The sequence below is a fragment of the Thalassophryne amazonica genome, chromosome 8 (assembly GCF_902500255.1).
Source record: "Thalassophryne amazonica chromosome 8, fThaAma1.1, whole genome shotgun sequence".
Classification (NCBI taxonomy): domain Eukaryota; kingdom Metazoa; phylum Chordata; class Actinopteri; order Batrachoidiformes; family Batrachoididae; genus Thalassophryne; species Thalassophryne amazonica.
Window position 1 is genome coordinate 116,045,020 of NC_047110.1, and position 27,975 is coordinate 116,072,994.

Sequence of the window (27,975 nt, forward strand, 5' to 3'; positions counted from 1 at the left end):
AGCCAGCTCACTCTCTTTACCAATCATGCTACCAACATTCAAAGTCCCCACTCTCATTTCCACCCTTCTAGTTTTCTTCTTCTCCCGCTGTTCGTGGCAACGTTTTCCTCCTCTTCTTCATCGTCTTCGCCCAGCAGTAGCCCAATTTCCACCGGCACCCTGTTGGGCAATAGCACCGGTGGTGGACATTGTTAACCCGGGCCGCGACCGATCCGGTATGGGAATTCTATTCTTAGTCTGCATAGTTGGTTGGCTTGTTTTACGCCGGATGACCTTCCTGATGAAACCCTCCTCATTTATCCGGGCTTGGGACCGGCACTCAGAATGTGTTGCTGATAGTGTGTGTCTTTTGAAGGATATTAGTTGTAACTGCTAACTTACCTCACCTCTTCTATGCTTCGCAGAGAGTCGGTTTGTCGTGTCCACCTGGGGGGTGTTTGGCGGTGGTAGTGGGTCCAGGAGCACCGGGCTTCGATCCTTTTGGGCGCTGGAGAGCGTGCCAGCCTTCACTCCAGCAGAAGGACGCTATTTCTGTTTTTACACTTTTTATGCACCAGCGGGTGAAATAAATATATTGTTTTTGGAACCGCTTTTCTGGTTATTTGTAGCGCTGGGTTCCGTCTGACGCAGGTCCGCTCCTCAACCCGCGTCGACACATAACAAAAATGATGGTGTGAATAAGTAAGTGCCCCCTTTAGTATAGCACATGTAAACCATCACTTTTATATACAGTTTTCTTCGGACAAGTCGGGATGGATACGTAAACATTCCCAAGGCACTGACTGTCTTGGACTTTATTTACATCACTTATGAAGAGTTATGAAGAAATGCAGACAGTATAGCACTCTATGGTAAATCTGTTTGGAGTACACAGTTCTCAAAAATTGAGTGACTGTATAAGGTGAAGAGTGAGGAAAGACAAGACAACCCTGAAGAACTTATATACATATATATCTGTGGCTATGACTGAAGAGATTGTGCATAGTGCAAGTTTTGCATTTTGTGTCACCACTCCTGCCTTCATAGTGCAGTTGCACAGAGAATACTTTTTTCACTCAAACATCAAATCTATGCTTGAATCTCCAGTGTGCTTTCTGGCAAATTGTAGCTGAACTTTCAAGTGTTTTTTTTCCTTTTTTTTTATAGAAACCTTCTCTATACCACTTCATCATGAAGCTGTCTAACTGGTGATGTAACACTCAAAACCTGCACTTTACACAATCTCTTCAATCACAGCCACAGAGGCCTATAACTTCTTCAGGGTTGTCCTGGTGTCTTTCCTCACTCTTCACCTTCTTATACAGTCACTCCATTTTTGAGAACTATCTACTCCACACAGATTTACCATAGAGTGCTATACTGTTTGTATTTCTTCATAATTCATGTAAATAATGTCCAAGACATAGTCAGTGTCTTGGGAATGTTTACGTATCCATCCCGACTTGTCCGAAGAAAACTGTATATAAAAGTGATGGTTCACATGTGCTATACTATTATTCACTCCATCATTTTGGCTTTTAGATTTTTAATTAATTTATATCAAACTGTAGAGATTTACTTTCAATGAGTTTAAAGAGCATGATTTTGCAAATTCTAATATACGAGGTCTATCAGAAAAGTATCCTACCTTTTTATTTAAAAAAAAAACTATATGGGATTTGAATGACGTGTGATTACACCAATTCATGCTTGAACCCCTCGTGCGCATGCGTGAGTTTTTTCACGGGGTGTCGGTGACGTCATTTCCCTGTGGGCAGGCCTTGAGTGAGATGTGGTCCCGCCCTCTCAGCTGAATTCCTTTGTTTCACACGCTGCTCCAGACGGCGCGCGTTGCTTTATCAAAATTTTTTCTGGACCTGTGAGGAATATCCGAGTGGACACTATTCTAGAAATTAAGCTGGTTTTCGGTGAAAAGTTTAACGGCTGATGAGAGATTATGGGGTGTTTCTGTCGCTGCAGGACTTCCCACGGAGCTGGACGTCCTGCAGCGCTTCCAGGCGCCGTCGTCGGCCTGTTTCGACCTGAAAACATCCTAATTTAAGGCTTAATTCACCCAGGACGTCGTGAGAGAACAGAGAAGATCCAGAAGAGGCCGGCATGAGGACTTTATGCGGACATTCCACTGTTTAAGGACATTTTTTAATGAAAGACGTGCGCGCAAATTCGCCGAGTCGTTTCCGTGACGACTCGGCGAATCTGTGTGCGCCGCAACAGGAAAAACACCTCCGTGTTGAAAACCATTTGTAAAATTCAGGCGGCTTTTGATGGCTTTCAACAAGTGAGTAACTGAGAAACTGTTTAACACCCTTGGGCATGTTCCAACTTGTCAGTTAAGGTTTCCAACACGGAGGTGTTTTTCCTGTCGCGACCCCCCGGTCCGGCCCGACATGCGACTCTGCCCGCACGTTCTTTCATTACAAAATGACTGTTAACAATGGAATGTCCGAATAAACTCCTCATGCCGACTTCTTCTGAAAGTTCTCTGTTCTCTGACGACTTACTGGGTCAACAGAGCCTGAAATGTGGAAGTTTTCAACTTGAAACGGTGAGACGCTGCTGCCTTGAAGCGCAGATCGCCGTCAGGCGCCGTGGGCCGTCCTTACGGCGACACTACCAGACCAAAATCTCTCATCAGCCGTTAAAATTTTTACCAAAAACCAGCTGAATTTATCGAATGGTGTCCACTCAGTTGTGCCTTACAGTTTTGAAAAAATTTTGATCAAACAAAGCAGCAGTCTCTGAGCCATTCCTAAACAATGAAAAATCAACGAGAGGGTGGGCGATTCCTCACTCAAAGACTGCCCACAGGCAAATGACGTAACCGACAGGCGTGAAAAAACTCTCGCATGCCCACGAGGGTTCAAGCATGTCTGATGTAATCACACGTGATTCAAATCCATATGGTTTTTGACAAAAAAAAAAAAAAAAGGTCGGATACTTTTCTAATAGACCTCGTACAAGGCCTGAATTTTTGTTTTGTTTTTTGATGTCCTAATAAAGATCTAACATGTAAAGGGTCAAGGGGGCAAACACTTTTTCACAGTACTGTAGTATACTTACAGCACCTTATTTTCCACTCTATACACTCCACAATCATAACAGCTGTTTAAATAAACATTTGTAATAGTAGTTCCTTGTGTTCTAAAGTCAAATAGAGGGTTTTCAATCACGTGACCGATTTGCTGGAGGACAGGTGCCGTCTCCATTCTGGATTACAAGGAGGCTGGCACCTGATAGAAAAATGGAGAGATGCTTTAAATCCTCGAGTTAAAGCTATTTATCATGATAGATGTGTAGCAGTTGGTTCAGTGGATCCGTATCTTGTACCAGATAGTGAATTTAGTGGTGGTGTAACGAACTGGCCGACAGTGTCACACTGCGATATTGTGAACTCGGAAGCTGCCGACCAGGTCAGCCTCGCCGGCCTCCTGCAGAGCATCACAGCGGAGCTCTGAAAGTGGAGGTCGTTTTGAAGTCCTGAGCGATTTCTCTCACCAGGCGCTGGAAGGGCAGCTTGTGGATCAGCAGCTTGGTGGATTTCTGGTAGCGGCGGATCTCTCTCAGCGCCACGGTGCCAGGCCTGTAATGGTGAGGTTTCTTCACACCGACGGTAGCCGAAGCACTCTTCCGGGCGGTCTGCTTGGTTCTGGCCATATTAAAGCTTCCTTCAGATCTGCTGAGTCAGGTCTCTGTGTTGCTTAGAAAGCTCATAACACTCCGATGCTTGATGCACAATAACTAATGGCAGCCTGTAAAATGAGCGACCTGCCTCATTTTTAATCACCTCTGTTTGAACAACCGACGACAGCACAAAAGTTGACCATTGTTGAAGCTTCTACAATTGTTTGCCAAATGCATGTAGCGTATCACAGGGGCCACCGTGTCGTAATCCAGAATGGCCGCGGGGCGCAAAATGATGTGACCGATACGTCACATGAAAACCCTATATAGTGCATTACAGTAGCTTGTAGTACACTCAAGAGAAGTTTTGTTTCCAAAACGTCACTCCACTGCAGCAGCCAAGCTGCCCCAGTTACACACAATCAAAATGGCATCCAGGTGACATAATTTTGTGGGAGTTGGCCCTCTCTATGTTCTCTCTGGTGCCCACACTGCACACTCAGCCCTTGCGTTAGTCTCACCCCACAGCCTCTCTGTCCGTTGTCAGGGTAATGAAAAGCTCGAGCGTCTCCTCCCCTAAGTTAGCAGGAGCAGCGCTCTACTTCTGTGACAATGGTTCATTCCAAACAGTCATAACACTCTTCGTCTGGGCTGCCATCAAAACTCCGACGTTTTGCCCTCAGCTCCTGTAGGGCAGAATTCACGTCGGTCTCTTAAAGCGATTCGGCGACACTGCTGTGAACGTTAGGTTTAGCAGCGATAGCTAACGGAGCTAATCACAACAAGCGCTGTCAGCTAATCAACTTTGGAGGGAACCCCCCCCCAGAAAACCAGACCATTTGACATCTCCAAGTGACTGCATCTCTCCAAAACAAGAGCTCAATAAACAAAACAAATACATTAGATGCAAATAAAAAGCAACAGTATCGTTCTGCTGTCAAGAAATTTTTTTTCTTTTTTTGTATTAATTTAAGACCTAGTCTGGGAACCTTTTAGGAGGCGCACCTCTGCCTCACAGGATACCTTGGCTCCTGCTCCACAGCTGTATCTGACACATCTGCATCATCTGACTCATAGGCGGACCGGTGACCCTGCTTCTTCCACTGGGTCATGTCCCATCACAGTGCTCCTTCCCCTCTCAGATATCACCATAAACCCCATCCTTAGTGGAAGTAGACACACATGAGGGGTTGATAGTGGGACTGTACACAAGGACACCGTGATCAGTATCAGAATGCTGTGCCTCTTCCCCACACCTGTGTGTGGACTGTCTTGAGTGTGTCTCAAAAGTAAAAGGCTCGTCCCTGTGAACTACTTTACTCTGACCCCCTCATTCTTGCCTGACGGTGAATACTGGGATATCTGTGTGGTTCTGCTTAACCTAACCCTAGAGTCCCCAAATTTGGGGACTTGCCCTGTTTTGGAACATTTCAACACTCATAACTAACCAATGCTGACACCAACACACACTTATTATACATCAAAATGTCAAGTGAAGTCTCCTCTACAAAAGTATCCACATCAATCACACATCAACTAACCACAGCTGAAACGCCAAGCAAATAAAGACATAAATCAGAATTCATTTTTTGGGAATAAAAACCTCATTTACTCTACCAAGTATTATTTACTTTCATTTTTGCATCCACAACATCCCCTAGGACCTGTCTTTTAGCTGATCCAAACTTTACATTTTTGACCTTATACAAGTTGAGAAATAAATCATAATGTATGGGTATGTGAGTTTGGTGAAATAGGCTCTAGGGCTTAATTACTATGTAAGGTCTAGGCTCCCAAATGTCCTGTATTTTGTCTCTACCCCGACAAGGGCAGCACGGGAACTGCGATCATAAATCCTCTTCCACCTCCTGATGCACTCTGGTTTTGTGGCATTACAACTGCAACTGCTGTCATAAGTCTCTCATGATGGGCTTTGCACTCATTCGTCTAGGTCCTCCGCTTCAGCATCCTCTTTATTCTTACCTCCCAAGAGATCCATGGGTAGCCTAGAATCCCACCTGAACATTAGGTAGAATGGAGAGTATCTGGTTAGGTAAGTACTTGTTCCATTTCCTTTTCTTTTCAGGGGGTAGGGCCCTCAACGTGTCATGCATGGTTCTGTTAAATATTTCACACTGTGCATTGCCTTGGGGGTGGTATGGAGTGGTTTGAGTCTTGGCTATGCTATAGACCGTACAGAGTTCCTTGATGGCACTGGCCTCAAAGCAGTGTCTCTGGTCGGAATGCAGCCGAGCTGGACAGCCATAATAGACAATCCAGTGCCTCAGGAAGGCCTTGGCAGTTATGCTCACCATCTGATCTTTATTGGGAACAGAAATTGTGAGCCTGGTGAACATGTCTGTTAGTACCAAGACATTCTCATATCCCCCACATGACCTTTCCAGCACAGTGTAATCCATTTCAAGGACTTCAAGGGGAGTGGTGACGGTGGTGCATGTCATGGGGGATTGCTTGTGTGGGAAGACATTCTTGGCCAGAGCACACCCGTTACACTGGTGTGCTCTGGCCAAGCCATACGAAATGGAAGATAAACGCAAACAGAACAGGGCCACAATAAGAGAAAGCTCTGTGACCCGCCCTAGGGACACAAAGTAGTCCTGCACCCTGAGAACACAGAATCTGGGCCGGTACGTAAGGTTTAATTAGGTCAAGCTAGTAGGGAGGTTGCCAGTCATCAATCAATCAATCAATCATTTTTTTTTTATATAGCGCCAAATCACAACAAACAGTTGCCCCAAGGCGCTTTATATTGTAAGGCAGGCCAACAATAATGATGTAAACCCCCAACGGTCAAAACGACCCCCTGTGAGCAAGCACTTGGCTACAGTGGGGAAGGAAAAACTCCCTTTTAACAGGAAGAAAACCTCCAGCAGAACCAGCTCAGGGAGGGGCAGTCTTCTGCTGGGACTGGTTGGGGCTGAGGGAGAGAACCAGGAAAAAGACATGCTGTGGGGGGAGCAGAGATCGATCAACTATGATTAAATCAGAGTGGTGCATACAGAGCAAAAAGAGAAAGAAACAGTGCATCATGGGAACCCCCCAGCAGTCTACGTCTATAGCAGCATCACTAAGGATGGTTCAGGGTCACCTGATCCAGCCCTAACTAGAAGCTTAGCAAAAAGGAAAGTTTTAAGCCTTGAACAATTTTAAAACTAGTAGCAGAACCTAAAATGTGATCTCACAGGGACAGGAAGCCGGTGAAGAGATGCCACAATGGGTGTAATGTGGTCCCCCTCCCGAATTCTCACCAAATGATAAGCGTTATGTAAATCCTCTTTAGCGTCATTCAGCAGTTGGACGCTCTAGCGATCAGAGGGAGGGGGTAACGGTTCTTGACAGTAATTTTGTTGAGCCCCATAAAATCGAGACAGGGACAAAGAGTCATATCTTTTTTCTCCACAAAAAAGAATCGCTGGAGAGGAGGAAGGATGGATAAGTCCAACTGTATCAAAATTATCAGACAAGGCAAAGGCGTGGTCCAAAAAACATGCAGAAGGTCAAAAACGTAATTCATATTATATTGTTGATATACCTCACGTGGAACTTCAGTCCGTTTGTTTCTCCTTTGCACACATTTTTATTGTGAATTATTCAGTGTTTCGTGTATTCTACACGCTGCACAGAGAGTGCAGCTCAAACGAAACTCAAATTCCTTGCATTCTTGTAGATACTTGGTGAATAAAAGCTATTCTGATTCTGTATCCAGATTAGGTTTTCTAAGAATAAGTTTGATCACTGCAGATTTAAGAGTTGAAGGAACAGACAGGTCAATAATTTTCAGCATAGCAGGTCCAAATGTAGCGCACAAGTCCTGAAACCATTTCGCCAGCATCGGGTCAAAAAGACAAGTTGTGCTTTTAGCAGATTTCATGAGTTTTGACAGCATAACCAGCAAAACAGGATCAAATCGGGTAAGTCTCAGCTTCCTACATCAGTAACAGGATGTAGTAACGAGACTAGAGCATGCTGGGATATTCTTGACCTAACAGACAGGTGGCTCAGTGGATAAGGAGCTGGTCTGCCAACATGTAGACCCGAGTTTGAATCCCGCTTACGCTACTCATCTGTGTCCTTGCGCAAGTCACTTAATCTGCATCGTCTCAGTCCAACCAGCAGTACACAGGTACTGGTGTTGCTGGGTAAGTCACCTGTGTCGGACCGGTGTCCTGTCCAGAGGAACCGTCGACTCTGATCAGCTTCACGCTACAGATTCCAGAGATCAGCCCCAGAACCAACGGGCCTCGGTTAAGGACTCCTAAAGTTCTGGCCAGTGTTTAGACTCGTTTCGTTGAGAGCCGTCCTTCTTACTCTGAAGATGTCAATATTTGAAAAACAGTTTCATTATTTTAAAGTTTGATGTGAGGTTTAGTTTGTCAGGAAGCAGATTTGTCTAAACATTCATTCATTCAAACAACATGAAAACAGTGAAAAGCTGTGATTTTATTCTTTGAATTTATTGATTTTTTTCCCCAGCTGTCAAACATTTAACTCACTGCCAAGATTAATTTAAAAAATGATTTTCATTGTAATAGTTTATCATTTCAAAAGATAATTGTCAGAATCATCTGTATTTCACACAGAATCAACAGAAACTCACATTGGACCAATAAAATACAATCAGAACGTCCCTGAACACACAGAATTACACTCTATTTATTCAAGAAAAGATTTTAGCAACTTTGCTGCATCTGGATTCATTAATTTATAAATTATTAAATAAAGTATTAGATTGTTTCTGTTGTTCTTGTCTGTGGTCACATGTCTTGTGTACTGGTTCATGTCTCTGCTGTTTGTTTTCTACATTCTGAGATATTGATAAATGGTCTTGAGCACTGAGTGAATTCTCCACCAGGATATTATTTCCTTGTGCTTTTATTCTGAAGCATTGCTCCTTGTGTCTTTCCAGTGGTTTTATTTCCTGTTTGAAGTGCACGCTGACTTCCAGTTTCATGTTCACGCTCACTTCTTTTTCATCTCCTTTCCTTTGACCCTTTTTACCTGTTTATCACTCTTTGGCTGTTTCCCCTCATGGACTTTGGTTGCTGTTGGACTGATTTCCTGTTTTACTGTTTCGTGCTTCTGTCAACTGAACTCTGATCTGTGTGTTGAATAAAATCACCTTTCACTGCAAACCGGTGGTGTTCTCTGCTCAGGGGTCTTCACTTGTGTCCTTGTATCGTTCATCAGGTATCTGTGGCTGAACTGTTACCATGGAAACACTTGTGTTGTATTCTGTAACTGGGTTCTGTTCCAGCTACAGTCCTGAAAATACAGATCTGATTATTTAGTATTTGATATACTGTCAAAGTGGAATGATTTGAGTTCACTTGATCAAAGGCTCAGTAATCACTAATGCTGCCCTGCAGACTACAGGTGTGACGGAAAGGTGACAGGGTTAGTGTCTGAGTCGCTGTACAGGTTCCAGTACAGGAAAACCAGGATCTTACTCCAGGCATCTTCCTGAGCACGACAGTGTGTCACCGTCTCTCCACCCCACAGCACCACAACTGCAAAAGGAACAAAAAACCTCTTATTTTGAAAGCACATTTCATTAGGGCAGAAATTATAAACAGAAAAAAAAAAAAACCCAGCGGGGAGAAATGTGAAACTGTAACTGCAGAACAGCACTGTGGTTCAGTCAGGTTAACAGCCCAGCTAACAAAATAAACATTTCAAAAACGTTCTAAGAACGTTACAGCTAACGTTCATGGAACATTTTAAGGAAAGTTTCTTTTTGGTTCCCAGAACATTTGTGCTTGGGCTATATGAAAGTAAAGTAAGACCCTTCAGCTGCTCCCTTGTTTTCACTCGGGGTCGCCACAGCAGATCCAAGGTGGACCTGCATGTTGATTTGGCACCGGATGCTCTTCCTGATGCAACTCTACATTCCAGGGAGAAATGTGGCAGGGGAGGGTTTGAACCAGGAACCTTCCACACTGAAACTAAGCTCACTAACTATTTGATGAAGACATGGTCCCCCCATGCGTGTGCTTACGTGATCAAAAAACGCCATGTCATGTTTAGGCCATGTGGCTAACTAGGCCAACCTTGAAAGATGTAAAACGGGGCCTTGTGTTGGTGAAACCACTGGCTGTTGTTACGTCTTTTCACCTGATAACAAGAAAATGAAAGATGATAGCTTTTACAAGATATACGTTTGGTGCAGACAAATATCTAAGGGCCCCTTTACACATAACATGATTGAAGCCAACTAGCACACGAAGGACAAAATGCATGCCATTCGTGAAAAATCAGAGCTGTCTCCAACACCTCTTACACCTGTCGCTACAATTATTCACGCACACCAGCAGCTGAAAGACAGAGTGTGCCCTGTGACAGCCCATTCAATCCCTCTTGCGCCAGGTGTCGGCCAAATTCCAGGTGACACACATGAACATCCAACACCACTCACTTGGTACTTAGAAAATGTGTGGCCATTCACAGTGTCAGCACAAAAACCTTTGAGCTGGTTGTGAAATTTGTCCCCACAAGTGGGGTGTTGCAAAAAGCAACACACATTTGGCGTGCATGTGTATCGTACATGAGCACGTGTCGCCCCCCCCCGAAGCACATGTGGTGTACATGTGTTTCGTGCCCCTCCTACCGCTCCCCCCAACACATGTCGCGTGCTGGGGAGCACACTTGCATAAAATGCTGATATGTATGTACAGACATGATCATGGGGGCCGGACAGCCACGTCTGAGTGCACAGAGCATGGGGAGGCTGCTGTCAGCTGATCACAGCACACTGACAGCTGGAAATGACAGGTCAGTGTACATGACATGTCACATTAACAAACACAGAGGCCACCGCCAGGACAGGTATATAAATAATTACGATAATACCTATATACGCAATTAAATAACAAATAACTAAAATGAATGACCACATAACCCAGAAACAGAGTGTGACACGTTGGTCTGAGCACTGAATGGACAGGAGGCGTGGCTGCCAACAGCAGCTGCTGTTGAGATCTCTGCTCCTGGACATCCTAGCTGTGGGACACTTACCGTGTTTTGAAAGACATGAACTTACAACATTCCTCCGTGAGGCGCATGTCTCTGCCTGCTGTCCTCACATGGAAATACACAAAACGGGCTGCAGCGGCCGCACACAGCGCACCTTGCCAGACCGCTGTATATGAAACAGATCGTCACATCACACAGCAGGTGATCTGAATGTCACACATGTCCGGCCCGACATACATGTCCAGCAGAACACGCGTGTCGCAGGACTATGACAATATGACAAGCCAACAGTGCCACAAATTCGCCACTTTCAGTCACGTATCACCAAAAATACACTTCAATTTCAATTTATTTTCATTTAGTGCCAAATCACAACAGAGTTGCCTCAAGGTGCTTCACACAAGTAAGGTCTAACCTTACTAACCCCCAGAGTAACAGTGGTAAGGAAAAACTCCCTCTGAGGAAGAAACCTCAAGCAGACCAGACTCAAAGGGGTGACCCTCTGCTTGGGCCATGATACAAATACAAATTACAGAACAATTCACAAAACAAATATACAAGAAATGCTGTTGGTGCACAGGACAGGAGAGTCTCCAGCACAAATACCACATCCATCTCTGGATGGAGCTGCACCTTAAACAGAGAGAAAAAAACAGAATCAGGCATCAGAAAGACAATTATATAATTTGTATAATTTGTCAGCATTAAACAACAAGAAAACAGAAATACTAGTCTGGACTGCAGGCCGGCATTTGTTACACTGCAACAAATGTTGTTTTGTCAGTTATGACAGTTAGTCAGTTAGTAAGTGGACAGGTGTGGAGACCTACTCAAGATGGAGGCGCCAGGTACGGCAGGGGCAGCTGCAGCCGTCTTCATTCATATACTGCTCATGAGTAATTTTGTCTACTCCGACCCCTGTTGAAAACTGATTGATTATTACTCTCACGGAAAAATATTGCCATCTTTCAACATGCAAATGACAATCCAAGCAAACAAACATTTCGGATTCGGCAAGTTCACCCTGGCTACCACTTTCATCTTTCCTCGTCTCTACGGCCAGTTCTCAACACAGACCAAAACTGCTCTAAAACCACAACAAACCATCGGACTTATCATTGCCATCTGCCTCCTGTTATCCGGGGACATCCACCAGTGTCCCGGTCCGCTCTGCCGCCCAACAGAGGACAGCCATGCCAACACCACTGCTAACAGGAGCAACAACAATAACCTACAGGTATTCTCACTTTGTTCATCCCACTCAGCACTGCATCAACCTCACCTCCATTCCTCTGTCCTTCCTGGGAGTGCTGCTCTGGTGTCCAGGACGAGTGAGGCGATCGGCGAGACGAAGCCACTGGGGTCTGGGAGCAACGCCTCTACCTGGGGCAGACCATGCACGCTAGCCCCGCTGCACTCACACGCCGGGCCTGCACATCCCGCCCAGACGGCTCTGCTGAACGCGGAGGAAAGGAGGCTCCACCACCATCATCCTCAATCCGGCTACAAATCGCCCACATCTAAGAGACATGAGGAATATTCCACAGGCCAGCCCGCACCACGACCTCTTCACCGACTGCATCTCCGCGGCACACATTCAACGCGTCATTGGCAACGACGTCATCAGAACACGACCAGCACGATGACAAATAAAGGGAAACAGGGAAAACGCGGAGTGGATTTCCGCCTGCTCCGGACTTTGCCAAGATGCAAGAACATCTCCAAGATAAGAATAACACTCTTCAATTCCCAATCACTCACAAATAAAACCAGCCTAATATTTGAACATATTCTCGACAAACAAATACATATGATGTGCCTTACAGAAACCTGGCACAAATCAGACTCATATCTGGCACTAAATGAAGCATGTCCCCCAGGATACACATACCTGGAAAGGGGTCTTGCTGTCATTTACCATAAAGATCTTATTATAACACCTCTCCCACTGCCAGAGCTCATCACTTCTGAGTGCTTGTTATTCAAATGTAGATCACAAAAAGAAACAACAAAAATTCTCCTCATCTACCACCCCCCAAAACCACACCCTGGATTCACTGCTGAACTTCAAGACCTACTAACATCACTCTGTGCAACCTCCAATAGTACACTTATACTGGGAGATTTCAACGTTCACGTCGACTCCCCCACAAACCGCCCAGCTGCTGAGCTCCTAGATCTCCTGGACTGCCTTCACCTCACTCAACATATAACAGTTCCCACACACACAAAAGGCCACACTCTTGATTTGGTCATAACAGACAATGCTCCCATTACAAACATATAGCTGTACGACCTGGGCATGTCTGACCATAAGGCCGTCTCCCTGGAACTGCCATTAGCAGAAACATACCTCCAAACAAAACGTCAAATCCGGTTCAGAAACTTAAAAGCAAGTGACACCATTCTCTTCAACCAGGACATACAGAAAATTTCACAAGTCATACAGTTTACATCAGTTAATGAATCCGTTCAGCACTACAACTCTAGTCTTCACAACATCCTCGAGTTACATGCACCAATCAAAACAAGAACAGTAACTTTTTCCAGGTCAGCTCCTTGGTACACAACAGAGCTCCGAAAAATGAAAACTGCTGGTCACGCCCTGGAGCGCAGATACGTCTCCAGTGGCTTACACGTACACAAACAGGCTTACCGTGAACACCAGAAACTAGAGCACTCACCACAGCCAGGTCCCAATACTTCTCTCATAAAATTTCAAACTGTACGGGTACAAAACAGTTATTTTCATCAATCAACTCTCTCCTCAAACCTCCCACACACTCCGACACCGATACCAGCACAGATCAGTGTAACAGGTTTTTGGACTTTTTCACAACAAAGGTAGCCACAATTCGGTCTCATCTCCCTGCTACAACACCATCTCACTTCAAACTCACTATCTCCAACCCACTCCACACTTTTTCAGATTTCATGGACACCAATCTGACAGAGGTAGAGAGGATCATAAAATGCATGAAAACATCTACTTGTTCATTGGATCCTCTCCCTACACCACTACTAAAGTCAAACATTACAGCTATTAGTCCTCTAATCAAATAAATTATTAATCAGTCACTCAAATCCGGTCAGGTTCCTCCAGCTCTCAAATCAGCCATTATTCGCCCTCATCTCAAAAAACCGTCACTCGACGCGAAAATCCTGGCTCATTACCGCCCTGTCTCAAACCTGCCTTTCCTTTCCAAAGTCCTGGAAAAAGTCGTATCAGTCCAACTCCATGATTACCTCCACACCCATAACCTATATGAAATATTTCAGTCTGGTTTCCGCTCAGCACATAGCACAGAAACAGCCCTGGTCCGCATCATGAACGACCTTCTCATGACTGCGGACCAGGGCTCCCCATCTCTCGTCCTCCTACTGGATCTATCAGCCGCTTTTGACACCATTGACCACACCATCCTGCTCCACCGCCTCAACACTGAAATAGGACTCACTGGCACAACTCTCAACTGGTTTTGCTCATATCTCACGAACAGGACAGAATGTGCTACACTCGGACAATCCAAATCCAAAACCCATACTGTCAGCTGTGGAGTGCCACAAGGGTCCGTCCTTGGTCCAACCCTTTTTACCATCTACATGCTCCCCCTTGGTCAAATCATCCGTAAACACAAGATTTCATTTCATTGCTACGCAGACGACACACAGTTATACATCAAAATGGACTCCACACTCCCCTCAGCTCTGCCGTCTGCCTTTCAGGCTTGCCTGGAGGAGATGGAAGCATTATCGTTTGAAATGGTTTTTGAAATCTGTTTTAATTCTGTTTTAAGTCCTTGCTGTAGCACTTTGAGATTTCTTTGAAATGTAAGGTGCAATAGAAATAAAATGTATTATTATTATATTATTATTATTATGACGGCGCTTTTTTCTATTTTTAAAAAAAAATACGTTTATCTCCTTGTTGATTTTAGACATTTCACGCTCCTGTTAACACAAAAGGATTTCAAAATTATCTTTAGGTATCCAAAACCTGAGAGACCACACACGTGAAGATTAAAAAAAAAAAAAAATCACAGATCGAACAGGTTTGGTCGTACAGTGTGTGGTGTTCAGCCACACGGTGAGGACAACAACACCAATGAACGGACTCATGAGCAGACTTTTAATGAGGCTTTCATTGGATTCAGGTGTGTTGGAACAGGAAGACAACTAAGAGTGTCAGGAAGGTAGATCTCGAGGACCAAACTTGGGCACCCCTGATCTATGGGATCCAGTAAGCAAATATTATGGCTGGATGCAATGATGCTATAATGCTATGGTATAACATAGTACTAGTATTATTGTATGTGCCTTCATTCATGTCCTTTTTTTTTTTTGTTCTCTTTTTTGGGATATTCTAACTGAAACTTTGAATGTTGTATGTTGTGACAATTACCCAATACCACTGAGATGCCCTTTGTTCACATATGCTCCTAAGTCTATTAAACTAACTATCAAAAGAGGTAAAAATGTATAAATTTCGTAAACTGAGATACATTTTTTAAATAAATTTTGTTCAAAAAAATAATGGCGCTGTTAGCTGAGAACGAGAGAAAGTCGCGTACCAATGACGATGCCAAAATGGGTGAGTTTAAGCTACCATACAAAAGTATTGATGTGGATTCTGATACAGAATTATCATTTCACATTTGATGGATTTTTATATTTGACTATTATATCAAGTGGACATAAATAAAAACATATATCAATGTGGTGATGTGCTGCAGCCAGCAAGCGCACACACAGCGCACACATGGACAGGCTGCTCCCAGGTTGAAACAGACTGTCAGATCAGAACACGCAGCAGGCCATCTCACTGTCACGTCACCCACGTGAGCTCTGTTCCACATGACGCGGTGTCCTGTGGCGCATTGTCCTGTGGCACGATGCGGTTCCACAGGTGCCGGCTGGTTTTTATTTTCTTATTTATACCACATAAGTGGCGCCATATGCTGTACCTGGTATGGTTCCTGCTCTAAAGACATCGGCGCATGCACGAACTCTTGCACCGGGTTTGTGCATGCCTGCCTGTTGGCGCAATGTTTCGTGCGCTAATTTTGAATTGTTTCGCACTGCTTCACCGTTTTCATCCAAACGCCGTCCAAACTTCATACTATGTGTGAAGGGGCCGTAAAGCTCAATGTGCAGCCGTATAAACAGCATGAACGTCCGCAAATCATCAGACACAACAGGCTTATTTCCTAATTTTTCCATAACTATGCATGTGACCTTGTTAAAGGCGCCATCACACATAACACAATTGAAGCCGACTGATGTACGAAGATAACAGATAAGAGAGACTTTATTATCACTGTAATAAATAACGAAACTTTGCTGGTGACAACCAGTCAGTAGCAGCAATGATTAAATATAAAAATAAAATAAAATATAAGAGCAATAAAAGCTGCATAAGACAACAATAGACATGTTATTTACAATGTAAACTGAGATGCAATAATTGCACTGCCCATGGCTGTTTAAAGTCACAGTCAAAGTCGGCTTTATTGTCAATTCTTCACATGTACAAGGATACAAAGGAATCGAGATTGTGTTTCTCACCTTCCCTCAGTGATGACAGGACAAGACATTTCTGACAATAAGAAACAGTAAAGGGCACAAGCAAGAAAGTAAAAAGTCAAATAAGTAAGTAAGACTAATAGGCTCAATAAGACTATACAGGCTAAGTAACAATAAACAAACAGAACAGACTCGGTAGGCAATAGGAGTACAAGACCAGGTATTTGCAGTGTAGTGTCTGAGGTAGTAGTAAAAAGTGAGACAGTACAGTAGTGCAAACCATTCAGTATTTGTAGCAGCAGAAGAGTTTTGTCAAGACAGTGTGCAAGTGATGTGATGGTGATAAAGTGAAACAGTGCAGGACATTGGTCATGGCAGCAACAGAATATTTTCTGTTTAGTCCTAGTGTGAAAGTGGTGTAGTGCAAAGAGTGTTGGGAAGGTGTCGTAGCACGGACCCACAACAGGGGGCGCAAATGAACGGACAATGAGTAAGCCAAAAGGTAACAATTTAATGTTGTGATAATACACAACTAAATGTGTCGTAATTCTCACAGTCAATAAACACCAGGTGACGTGTGGGCAGGCTCGAAGATAGAAGACGCCCGACGAGAGAGAAGCCGCGTCCCACACGGCCTCCACCACCAACGGTCTGAAGAACACCGGAGCCGCCAAGTCCCGAGTCCCCAGGTGGCCTCTGTCTTCGGCTGTCGACCCTGGTACTGCTGGCAGAAAACAGAAAGATGATGTATGAGTGTGAGTCCGCACACTCAGTAATTTACAGTCCAAACACAGTTGGGAGGGAGCACCTCCACCTCCAAATCACACACACTCGTGCAGCTCCTGGTCAACCACTTATCGGTTTTGGGGTGTGAGGCGAAGCCGTCGCTGTCACACCAAACGCCAAAAATCCCAGATAAGGAATACCAACAGGAAAACAGCTGCAAAACAGATCAGATTATTATTCGCAATAATCACAGCAGAGAAGTGTACCTTGGTACTGGTAGTCGATTTCTCGGCGGGGAGGTGGAGTTGCAGTCCGGCTTTTATGGTAGTGATGATAACGAGTGACAGCTGGTGCAGAGGATGAGTGACAGCTGTCACTTCTTCTGGGTCTGGCGCCCTCTCGTGCTTGGAGCCCGCACTCCAAGCAGGGCGCCCTCTGGTGGTGGTGGGCCAGCAGTACCTCCTCTTCACCGGCCCACACAACAAAGAGTCCTTGAGAGTTTTCTCTTTTGTGCAAGAAGCTGGCTGAGTGAGTGTTGAGGGTTTTTTATCTTCTTGAAAGCCTGGGTGGAGCTGGGGGGAGAGAGTTCAATAATCTCACAGCCTGGTGGATGAAGCTCTTTGTGAGTCTGGTGGTGCGGGACCGGAGGCTCCTGTACCTCTTCCCAGAGGGCAGAGTGCTGAACAGGTTGTGTGCGGGGCGGCTTGCATCGCCCACAATTGTGGTTGCTTTGCGGGTGAGGTGGGTGGTGTATATGTCTTGCAGAGAGGGGAGTGAGGCACCAATGATCCTTCCAGCTGCATTCACTGTGCGCTGCAGGGCTTCCTGTTGTAGTCAGTGCAGCTTCCGCCCCACACAGTGATGCAGATGGAGAGGATGCTCTCAATGGTGCCACGGTAGAAAGTGCTCATGATGGTTGGTGGAGCACTTGCCCGCTTGAGTTTGCGCAGGAAGTAGAGACGCCGCTGAGCCTTCTTTGCCAGTGATGCAGTGTTGGTGATCCAGGACAGGTCCTCACTGATGTGCACCCCCAGGAATTTGGTGCTGCTCACTCTCTCCACAGCAGCACCCTCGATGGTCACTGGTGGGTGTTGAGTGTGACCTTTCCGCAAGTCAACAACAATCTCCTTGGTCTTGCTGACATTCAGCAGGAGGTTGTTGTTTCTGCACCACATGGTCAGAAGGTTGACTTCAATCAATCAATTTTTTTTATATAGCGCCAAATCACAACAAACAGTTGCCCCAAGGCGCTTTATATTGTAAGGCAAGTCCATACAATAATTATGTAAAACCCCAACGGTCAAAACGACCCCCTGTGAGCAAGCACTTGGCTACAGTGGGAAGGAAAAAACTCCCTTTTAACAGGAAGAAACCTCCAGCAGAACCAGGCTCAGGGAGGGGCAGTCTTCTGCTGGGACTGGTTGGGGCTGAGGGAGAGAACCAGGAAAAAGACATGCTGTGGAGGGGAGCAGAGATCAATCACTAATGATTAAATGCAGAGTGGTGCATACAGAGCAAAAAGAGAAAGAAACAGTGCATCATGGGAACCCCCCAGCAGTCTACGTCTATAGCAGCATAACTAAGGGATGGTTCAGGGTCACCTGATCCAGCCCTAACTATAAGCTTTAGCAAAAAGGAAAGTTTTAAGCCTAATCTTAAAAGTAGAGAGGGTGTCTGTCTCCCTGATCTGAATTGGGAGCTGGTTCCACAGGAGAGGAGCCTGTATGAGAGGAGTATGAGAGTGTGGGGGGGGGCTCCAGCTCTGGGGAAAAAGCTGTTTCTCAATCTGCTAGTCCACGTTTTTATGTTGCAGAGCCTGGTGGCTCTCTTGTGCAGACGTCCAGCATACACAGCATCCATGACAGGAAGCTCAGCTCCAATGATCCTCTGGGCTATCCTCACAACCTGAGCCAAGGATTGGGTAATGAGGAAGGAGAAATCGCATGCCACTCATGAAAAATCTGAGCCACCTCAAATGCCTCGTACAGCTGTCGCCACAACCATTCGTGAACACCAGTGGCTGAAAAGACGGCGAATGCCCTGCGAGTGCCCATTCAACCCCCCTCTTGGCAGGCATCAGCCAAATTCCAAGTGCCATGTGCGAACATCTAACACCACTCCCTGGGCACTTAGAAAAGGCAGGGCTATTCACGCTCCCAGCATGAGAGCAGAGAGCAGCTGACCACATTCAAGCTGTCTGTGAAAATTGTCTAAGTGTAACAAGAGTGTGCCGTTACCAAGCAGCACATATGTCAAGCAAGTGGGCCCCCAACAAATGTGGCGTGTGTGTGTGTCACTCCTCCCACACGCCACATGTGTTGCAGGCAGGGGGAGCACACTTGTATGACATGCTGATAATTATGTATAGGCAAGATAACATGGGGACCAGCCAGCCACGTATGAGCGCACACAACAAGGTGCCTCTCAGCTGATCGCTGGCCAGCCACTCACTGACAGCTGGACATGACGGCTCAGTGCACATGACGTGTTAAATTAAAAACACAGAGAACACAGCCAGGACAAGTATATAAATAAATACTACAATTAACTACATACATAATTACATAACAAATAACTAAAATAAATAATCACACAACACAGCAACAGAGAGTAACACTTTGTTCTGTGTGCTGATCGAAAAGGTGGACGTGTCTGCAAACAGCAGCAGCTGTTGGGATCTGTGGTCCTGCAAGTCACAGCTGGAGAACACATACCGTGTTCTGACGGACATGACATTACAACTGTCCACCATGAGGCACGTGTGTATGCGTGCTGTCCTCACATGGAAATACATCAAAACATATATCGCCTTTGCAACGGGCTAGAGCGACTGTGTCAGGATGCACATCGGCAGGCCATGCCAGGTGAAAAGGACAGTCTGATCATGTGCACTCAGCTGGTGATCTGAATGTCACGTCACCCACATGAGCTATGATCCACATGATGCGGTGTCCTTCGGCGCGCCGCTTGCTGGACACGCACATGGGGCTGGCTGGACACAGGGCCAGCAGATGTGGACATGATAAGAGCGCACTGCTTCATTCATGTCATTTCATGAGTGCACGCCTATGACCACGGATCATATACAGAGGAACAGAAGGTTCATACTTATATTGTCTGCTTGATAAGAGGGATTAAATATTAGAAATTGTGGTGTTGTTTTTGGTGGTGTGTGTGTGTTTCTTCCCCCACAGCCACGGCGCGATGGTGCCACATGTTCCAGGTGTTGACACTGGAACACACTCATGCGTGTGCACAAAGCCGTCACCTGTCCAACCGTGTGTCCCTCCCAACAACAGGTGGAATGTTTCACGGTTCCTCATTTCATCTTTCGTTCGCGGATTGTCAGCCGGTTTCTGCTTCTTTTGCCCAATTTCGTGTTATGTGTGAAGGAGTCCTAATGGCCCAGTCACACGGCACATGACGATTCCTGAATGAAGGGAAAAAGTAAAAAAAGTCACAATTCATTGAGAAAAGGTGGCCGAAAGAGCTTTATCACCGAATAGCCTGCAAAGCAAGAGCGCAAAAGGAACAAAAGAGGAAATTAACAAATCCGAAGCCAACGATCTCGACACTTTAAATTAAACACACCTGGAGCCACAGGTGGAGCAGTGTGTGTCTGCATGTGTGTCTGAGTTCCAGGACTCGGCGCTGGGACAGTCCTGGAGAAACTGCAAACAGAAGCTGTGGAGATATGTGCACACGTTGGTGGACCACCTGCTCTGGTTCCTCATCCAGAACAAAAGAGGGATCATCTCCTTCATCACACTGTCTGACAACACGCTGTGCGCTCCGTCTTACTCCATCCATCCATCCATCTCCTACCGCTTACTCCAATTAAGGGTCATGGGGGGCTGGAGCCTATCCCAGCAGTCATAGGGCGTGAGGTGGGGTACACCCAGGACAGGACGCCAGTCTGTCGCAGGGCCACAAACAGACAAACTAACACAGACACATCCACACGCACACCTAAGGACAATTTAAAGATTCCAATCCACCTAACCCGCATGTCACTGGATGTGGGAGGAAACCGGAGCACCCGGAGGAAACCCACGCAAACATGGGGAGAACATGCAAACTCCACACAGAAAGGCCACAGGAATTGAACCCACGACCTTCTCGCTGTGAGGCAACAGTGCTAACCACTAAGTCACTGTGCCGCCCGTCTTACTCCAATTAAAAAAAAAAAAAAAATGGTGTGCTGTGGTCACTGCTGTATCACTGTATTATGTTCTATGAGTTATTATGAGTGGCCTTTTATTGTGGGCAGTCTAAGGCACACCTGTGCACTACTCATGGTGTCTAATCAGCATCTTGATATGGCACACCTGTGAGGTGGGATGGATTATCTCAGCAAAGGAGAAGTGCTCACTATCACAGATTTAGACTGGTTTGTGAACAATATTTGAGGGAAATGGTGATATTGTGTATGTGGAAAAAGTTTTAGATCTTTGAGTTCATCTCATACAAAATGGGAGCAAAACCAAAAGTGTTGCGTTCATATTTTTGTTGAGTATAAGTGTAAAGATGATTGAATATATCAGAGCAGTAAATTGATCAGTCCGTGTGAATGCGCATTGACTCCCCATGTGCGGTTATTTCCAGCTGATCACTGATCCACAACGTGAATTCTGTCTTCCAGAACAGCTCTTTATATAATCATCTGAATCATCTTCCCGTTGCCACATGTACAGAAGGACTGGATTGTCATTCCTACACTCATATTGTTATATTTAATAAAAAAATAATAAGCGCATGCAGGAGCTGCTGCTGTCGCTGCCGCTGCATTCAAGTATCGTCAGAAATTACGCAACTTTTTTGTTGTTTCAAATTCAACAGTTGCTTGCCCTGTAATTTCTGACGGTACATGAACACAGCAGCAGCCTCAGCGCTCACAAACCGGCTTCTGCACTGTGTGAAAACATTCAGCTGGTCAAATGAAGTCAAACTAAACAATAACGTTACAAAAAACTAAACAAACGATTAAAAAAACATCAAAAACGACAGCAAAACGAAACACAGACGAATTGAGGTTTTCGTTGCCCTTCATTCAAATTTTTCAACAGTTTAAAAATCCTGACAAAGCAACTGCTGCATGAACGAAGCTGCGCAAAGGTTAAACGATGCCAACAAAAGTCCAGATTTCTTGTTTCATTTGGGCTTCGCTGCCCTTCGTTAAGTGCCGTGTGACTGGGCCATAAAATACTTCATGTTTCGTTATACATGAAACAGACCATACATGGCCTTCCCAACAGTGTTTCTCTCAAACGTTCCCAGAATGCCACCACTGGAATGGATCCACTCACAGCAGGGCTGATGAAGGTACACTCTGATTTTTCTGTTGTGGATTTACCTGCACCACCAAAACTGGATAGAGGTTCCAATTTTATGCCTGTTTGTCTTCTAGTTATCAGTTGGAAACCGAGTGCCAAAAAGCAATGACAAACTGTGTATAACAGAGATATCCAATTTTCTGTGAAAATTCTCTGAAAAAATATTCAGAAACCAAAAAAGTGGGGGGAAAAAACCTGACAACACCACATAAAAACTTTGATTCAAGTGTATGAATTCAATACATCCTCCTGACATTTGATCACATCCAATTTACTACACTGAACACGAATATAAATGCAACACTTTTGTTTTTCTCACATTTTTCATGAGCTGAACTCAAAGATCTAAAACATTTTCTATAGACACAAGAGACCAATTTCTCTCAAATATTGTTCACACACCAGTCTAAATCTGTGTTAGTGAGCACTTCTCCTTTGCTGAGATAATCCATCCCACCTCACAGGTGTGACATATCAAGATGCTGATTAGACAGTATGATTATTGCACAGGTGTGCCTTAGGCTGGCCACAATAAAAGGCCACTCTGAAATGTGCAGTTTTGCTTTATTGTGGGGGGAGTCAGAAAACCAGTCAGTATCTGGTGTGACCACATCCTTCACATAGAGTTGATCAGCAGCCAGACTCCATTGAATGTGAGCATTTGTCGACTAAAGTCTGTTACGACGACGAACTGCAGTCAGGGTGAGACCCTGATGAGGATGATGAGCAGCAGATGTGCTTCCCTGAGACGGTTTCTGACAGTTTGTGCAGAAATTCTTTGGTTATGCAAACCGATTGTTTCAGCAGCTGTCCGAGTGGCTGGTCTCAGACGATCTTGGAGGTGAACATGCTGGATGTGGAGGTCCTGGGCTGGTGTGGTTACACGTGGTCTGCGGTTGTGAGGCTGGTTGGATGTACTGCCAAATTCTCTGAAACGCCTTTGGAGACGGCTTATGGTACAGAAATGAACATTCAATACACGAGCAACAGCTCTGGTTGACATTCCTGCTGTCAGCATGCCAACTGCACGCTCCCTCAAATCTTGCGACATCTGTGGCATTGTGCTGTGTGATAAAACTGCACCTTTCAGAGTGGCCTTTTATTGTGGGCAGTCTAAGGCACACCTGTGCACTAATCATGGTGTCTAATCAGCATCTTGATATGGCACACCTGTGAGGTGGGATGGATTATCTCAGCAAAGGAGAAGTGCTCACTATCACAGATTTAGACTGGTTTGTCAACAGCACTTGAGAGAAATCTGTCTTTTTGTGTGTAGAAAATGTTTTACATCTTTGAGTTCAGCTCGTGGGAGCAAAAACAAAAGTGTTACATTTATATTTTGTTCAGTGTGTGAAACAACACTTCTAACAGGACTTTGACTTTGAAAATGTTTTCCAAGGTAAATTTGTGGAATTGCAAACTAGTGTTGGTGGAGGTTTGTGCTCTGCGAGCGTGGTGCTCTAGTTACTGATGATGTTGATGAAGGGGATGATGTGCACAAGGTCAGAACATGTTCTGTCCTTCCTTTTCAGGAAGCTATATTCTGTTCTGAGACCATCAGAGAAGATTTAACTCAACCACTTCCATGAATTTTCTCTAATTAACGACATTACCAGATAAAACACGGTCAGAACCATTTGACCAGAAAACCCTCACAGAGAATCCAGCCTGATTATGGAAACTTTCTTAAACAACTGAGTTTCCAGGCTTGAGCTTTAAAAGGTAAACTTACTTTTCCCTGATGTGCCTGCTGCTTTGAAGACGCTGGATCTGAAGTGTGGCGAGTACGGAGGCTCAATCAAGTGACCGGCGTTTGGATATGACAGGATGGTCAGCAGGTGGCGCTTCCCTGCTCGCTGCACCATCTCCATCATCTGTAAAAACCCACAAAACAGGACCAAGACCAAACCATGGTCCAGGCTCTTCAGTGGGTGCTCCCGGTGTGAGCCACGAAAGCACGATATCATATCCAACATCAGATAACTCACGTCTTCAGCAGATTCAAGACTGGGCCAGTTCTGGTCATCCTCACCAACAACCACTAACAGAGGACACGGCAGCCGTCCCATCTGCTCGGACGCAGAAAGAAGAACAGCCTTTATTGTCATTGTACATACATGCAACAATTATCAAAGCATCTCCCTTCTCAGCACTGCTGGGAAGCCCTTCGCCCATGTTGCTTTAGTGCGTCCACAGACCTTGGCCTCGTGTGTTTACCAAGAGTCCCAGTGCGGACTACCATGGACATGATCTTTTCAATACGCCAGCTGTAGGAGAAGTGCCAAGAGCAGCAAATGCCAGTCTACATTGCCTTCATCGACCTGACCAAGGCTTTTGACTTTTATTATCTGTGCGCCTGGCAGTTACGCAGGACCTGAGAGGCTATTTTTGGAGCGGCTGCCCTCTTGCGCACACAATTCCCACCTGCTCTGTGCTCCAGATGCTGTATATAAAATAATTATTTTGTAGCGGATTATAATCATTTTCTGTCAAACCTTGGACGTTGAAACACCTCTAATCGCTTCAGGAATCACAGAAGACTGTTCCATCTGGACACTTTATCTTCCTCTCTTTCCTGCTTCATGAGGAACGTATTTTGGATCAACTTAAAGCTAACTATTTTTAATGTTTTTATAGCTTGGTAAAACAGTTGCATGTTCATTCCTACCTGTAAAAATATGTCTATGATAGATTTAATATCTTGTTAATGGATCAGATTTAGCTCCGCTGTGTGTGCGCACTGACGCAATGACTCATGCGTAAAACGAGCATTTAGGCAGAACACCAGCTCACAAAAGAGTGATTTTGCAGTCAATAATGGACAAACACAAAGTTAAAAGTTGGACCACAGTGTCAAAGTAGCTGTGTGTTTAAAGCCGCAGAAGAAATAAGGCCAGTGCAGCCGTGAGAAGGATCGCAGAGCTGCGGCACAGAACGAGAGAGTGCAAAAAGCGATTTTGCAGACATAACACAAAGTTAAAAATTGTATCACAGTGACTGTAAGCTGTGAAAGAAATGAAGAATTTTTTTTTTTTTGGATGTGTGCTGAGTACTGTGCAGCCTGGTGTCTTACTGTCAGAACAGGTGCACAAAAATGGCTGAGCAGGAGAGGACCCAAGGCCTCACCACTGTCGCCTGTGTGCTTGCTCCGGGGGTTGGTAAGGTTAGACCTTATATGTAGCAGCTTTGTTGTGATTTGGCGCTATATAAATGAAATAAATTGAAATTGAACTGAAAAAGTGTATTAAAAAAACAAAAACAAAAAAGCAAAAAACAAACTGGACGATACACCATCACCTCCCACAGACGGACAGATGCCAGGATGACATACATACAACAAAATTTCTCCTCTTCATTTAACCACCATAGTTACAGTTAGACACAAGCCAACCACTAGGGGCAGTGAGCAGCCACAGTCCGGCACCTGGAGACCAACTCCAGATGTAGAGACGCTGCCTTGGTCAGGGGCAGAGAAAGGAGCAGACCCTAAATGAGCAGGTTTTTAATTGTGGGAGGAAACCCACACAGAAAGGACGGGAAGTGATCCCACGATGTTCTTGCTGTGAGGCACCAGTGCTAACCACTAAGCCACCATGCCGCCACAGAACATCCAACATGTAAGATTTTTCACCAAGAGGAAAAAAACTCAAGACACAAACTCCGCTTCATGTTACAAATTATAACACAAAAAGGGAAAAAAAAATCCATTCAGAAGATGGATTTGATGAAAACCATAAACCCAATAACAAATCAGTTTTCTGAGTCTGGACTTTCAAAGTTCTGATCACTGCTTGATTTTGTGTTTTCAGTGTAGAAATATAAAAAAATCCCTCTTGTTAAATGATTCTGTTAACTGTTGTGGATTCCAGAGTTAAACACACCATCTACTGAATTAACTCACGTAGGATGAGTGTCAAACCGGGCTGAGTTAGTCGTCGGGGAGAATTCCTAAAGGTGTCGCCACACTGTGAGGGATCGAGTAAACTGATCACCGTCGTCCTATCGGCTGCTCCAGCTTGCTCCAAGTCACCACAGCAGATGCAGGCAGATCCACACGGGTAATCTTGTAAAAATCTTTGTAAAATCAGTGGTTGTCCTAATTACTGAACTCCAGAAGCTGAGTGAGAAATCAGAGCCTCTGCTTGGATGCAGAAAGAAGAACAGCCTTTATTGTCATTGTACATACATGCAACAGTTATCGAGGCATCTCCCTTTTCAGCACTGTTGGGAAGCCCTTCGCCCATGTTTCCTTAGTGCATCCACAGACCTCATCCACATAAAATCCTTAGAAGATTGCCTTGCATCAGTGAGAAGTTGAATGTCTAGAAACTTCCTACTTTTAAACTCTGATAAGACTGAAATGATGGTTCTTGGTCCAGTGAGACATCGGCATCAATTTGACCAGTTAACGCTCAGCCTCGGCTCGTGTGTCATACATCACACTGACAAAGTGAGGAACCTTGGGGTAATTTTTTATCCTTCTTTGTCTTTTGACCTCCATATTAGAAATATTACTAGGACTGCTTTCTTCCACCTGCAAAATATAGCGAAGATTCATCCCATCCTGTCTATGGCTGATGGTGAGACCCTGATTCATGCGTTTGCCTCTTCTAGATTGGACTACTGCAATGTTCTATTTTCTGGTTTACCGCAGTCCAGCATTAGGGCTCTCCAATTGATTCAAAATGCTGCAGCCAGACGTTTGACACAAAACAGAAAGTTTGACCACATTACACCCATTTTGGTGTCTCTTCACTGGCTTCCTGTCCCAGTGAGATCAGATTTTAAGGTTCTGCTACTTGTCAGACTGGGCGGAGGCCCGTCTACCATGGTGGCTGGACCCACAATGCAAACTCCCGGACTAGGTTTAGGTGTAGGAGAAAACATGGTCTTTATTTCAGGCTCTGGTTCGGTACACATGTGATCAAGCCGCGGAGCAGAGGTACAATCAGGATCAGGCAAAAATGCAGTCATAGTTGAGCAGGGGTCAGAGGCACAAGCAAACACAGACGTCCGGGATGAGGCAAAAGGCATGGTCGAGAAAAACAAAGCAGAGGTACGATACACGGTGAAGCAAAAATCTGAACTGACAAAGGCGCTGGAATGTGTACGAGACAACAAACTGGCAGTGAGCTGTGAGACTGTGATGGTTTAAATAAGGAGCAAACAAATTAGGGTGATGTGAAGCAGGTGCGTGGAAGTCTCTGGAAGGGGGCGTGACCAGGGGAGCCAAAGGCTGTGCAGAGTACAAGATAGTGAAGGAAGGAAAGCACAGAGTGGAGTGAAGTAACAGACAAAGACACGTGAGCTGGAGCAAGAGTGGGAGTGAATGAAAACACAAAGCAAAAATAAACAAGGTGGGAAACAAAGACATGGACAGGTGCAGGACGTGGGAGTGAAAATAAGTAACTGAGCGGAGACAAGGGAATGAAGACATGACGGGAGGTTCGAAGTGGAAACAAATGGCAAAAACAGAGCAGAGCTAAATTGTAAATCATGGTCAGATATCAACAACACCAGGAACCAAAATCAAACATGAGCACAGAAGCAACTACAACTGCTCAGGAAATACAATACAAAAGCAGAATAAAACAGGAACAGATTTAGATAAACAGAATCAAACCCGATATAAAAGTATAACAGAAACAGATGAAAAGCTAGAAGAGAAACAATGAAAACACAGACCGGCAGGAACAAAACTAGAACAGAACTGGACAATGGCTAAGTATGGAAAGTAAACAAAGAGATAAGAAAAACATAACAGATAACTCATGATGGAAAA

At 44.9% G+C, this 27,975-nt stretch overlaps 1 protein-coding gene across 1 annotated transcript in view; it reads right to left on the reverse strand.

The window, feature by feature from the left end:
- Window positions 1-8,135: 8,135 nt before the first annotated feature.
- LOC117516380 (acyl-coenzyme A thioesterase 1-like) overlaps window positions 8,136-27,975 on the reverse strand; it is a 128,522-nt gene continuing 108,682 nt past the window's right edge. Inside the window, exons 9-11 of the mRNA XM_034177351.1 lie at window positions 24,182-24,262; window positions 23,926-24,067; window positions 8,136-9,149 (exon numbers count right to left, since the gene is read on the reverse strand). Of these exons, the coding sequence (XP_034033242.1) occupies window positions 9,010-9,149; window positions 23,926-24,067; window positions 24,182-24,262 (363 nt within the window). The 3' untranslated portion in view covers window positions 8,136-9,009. The remainder of the gene's footprint in view (window positions 9,150-23,925; window positions 24,068-24,181; window positions 24,263-27,975) is intronic.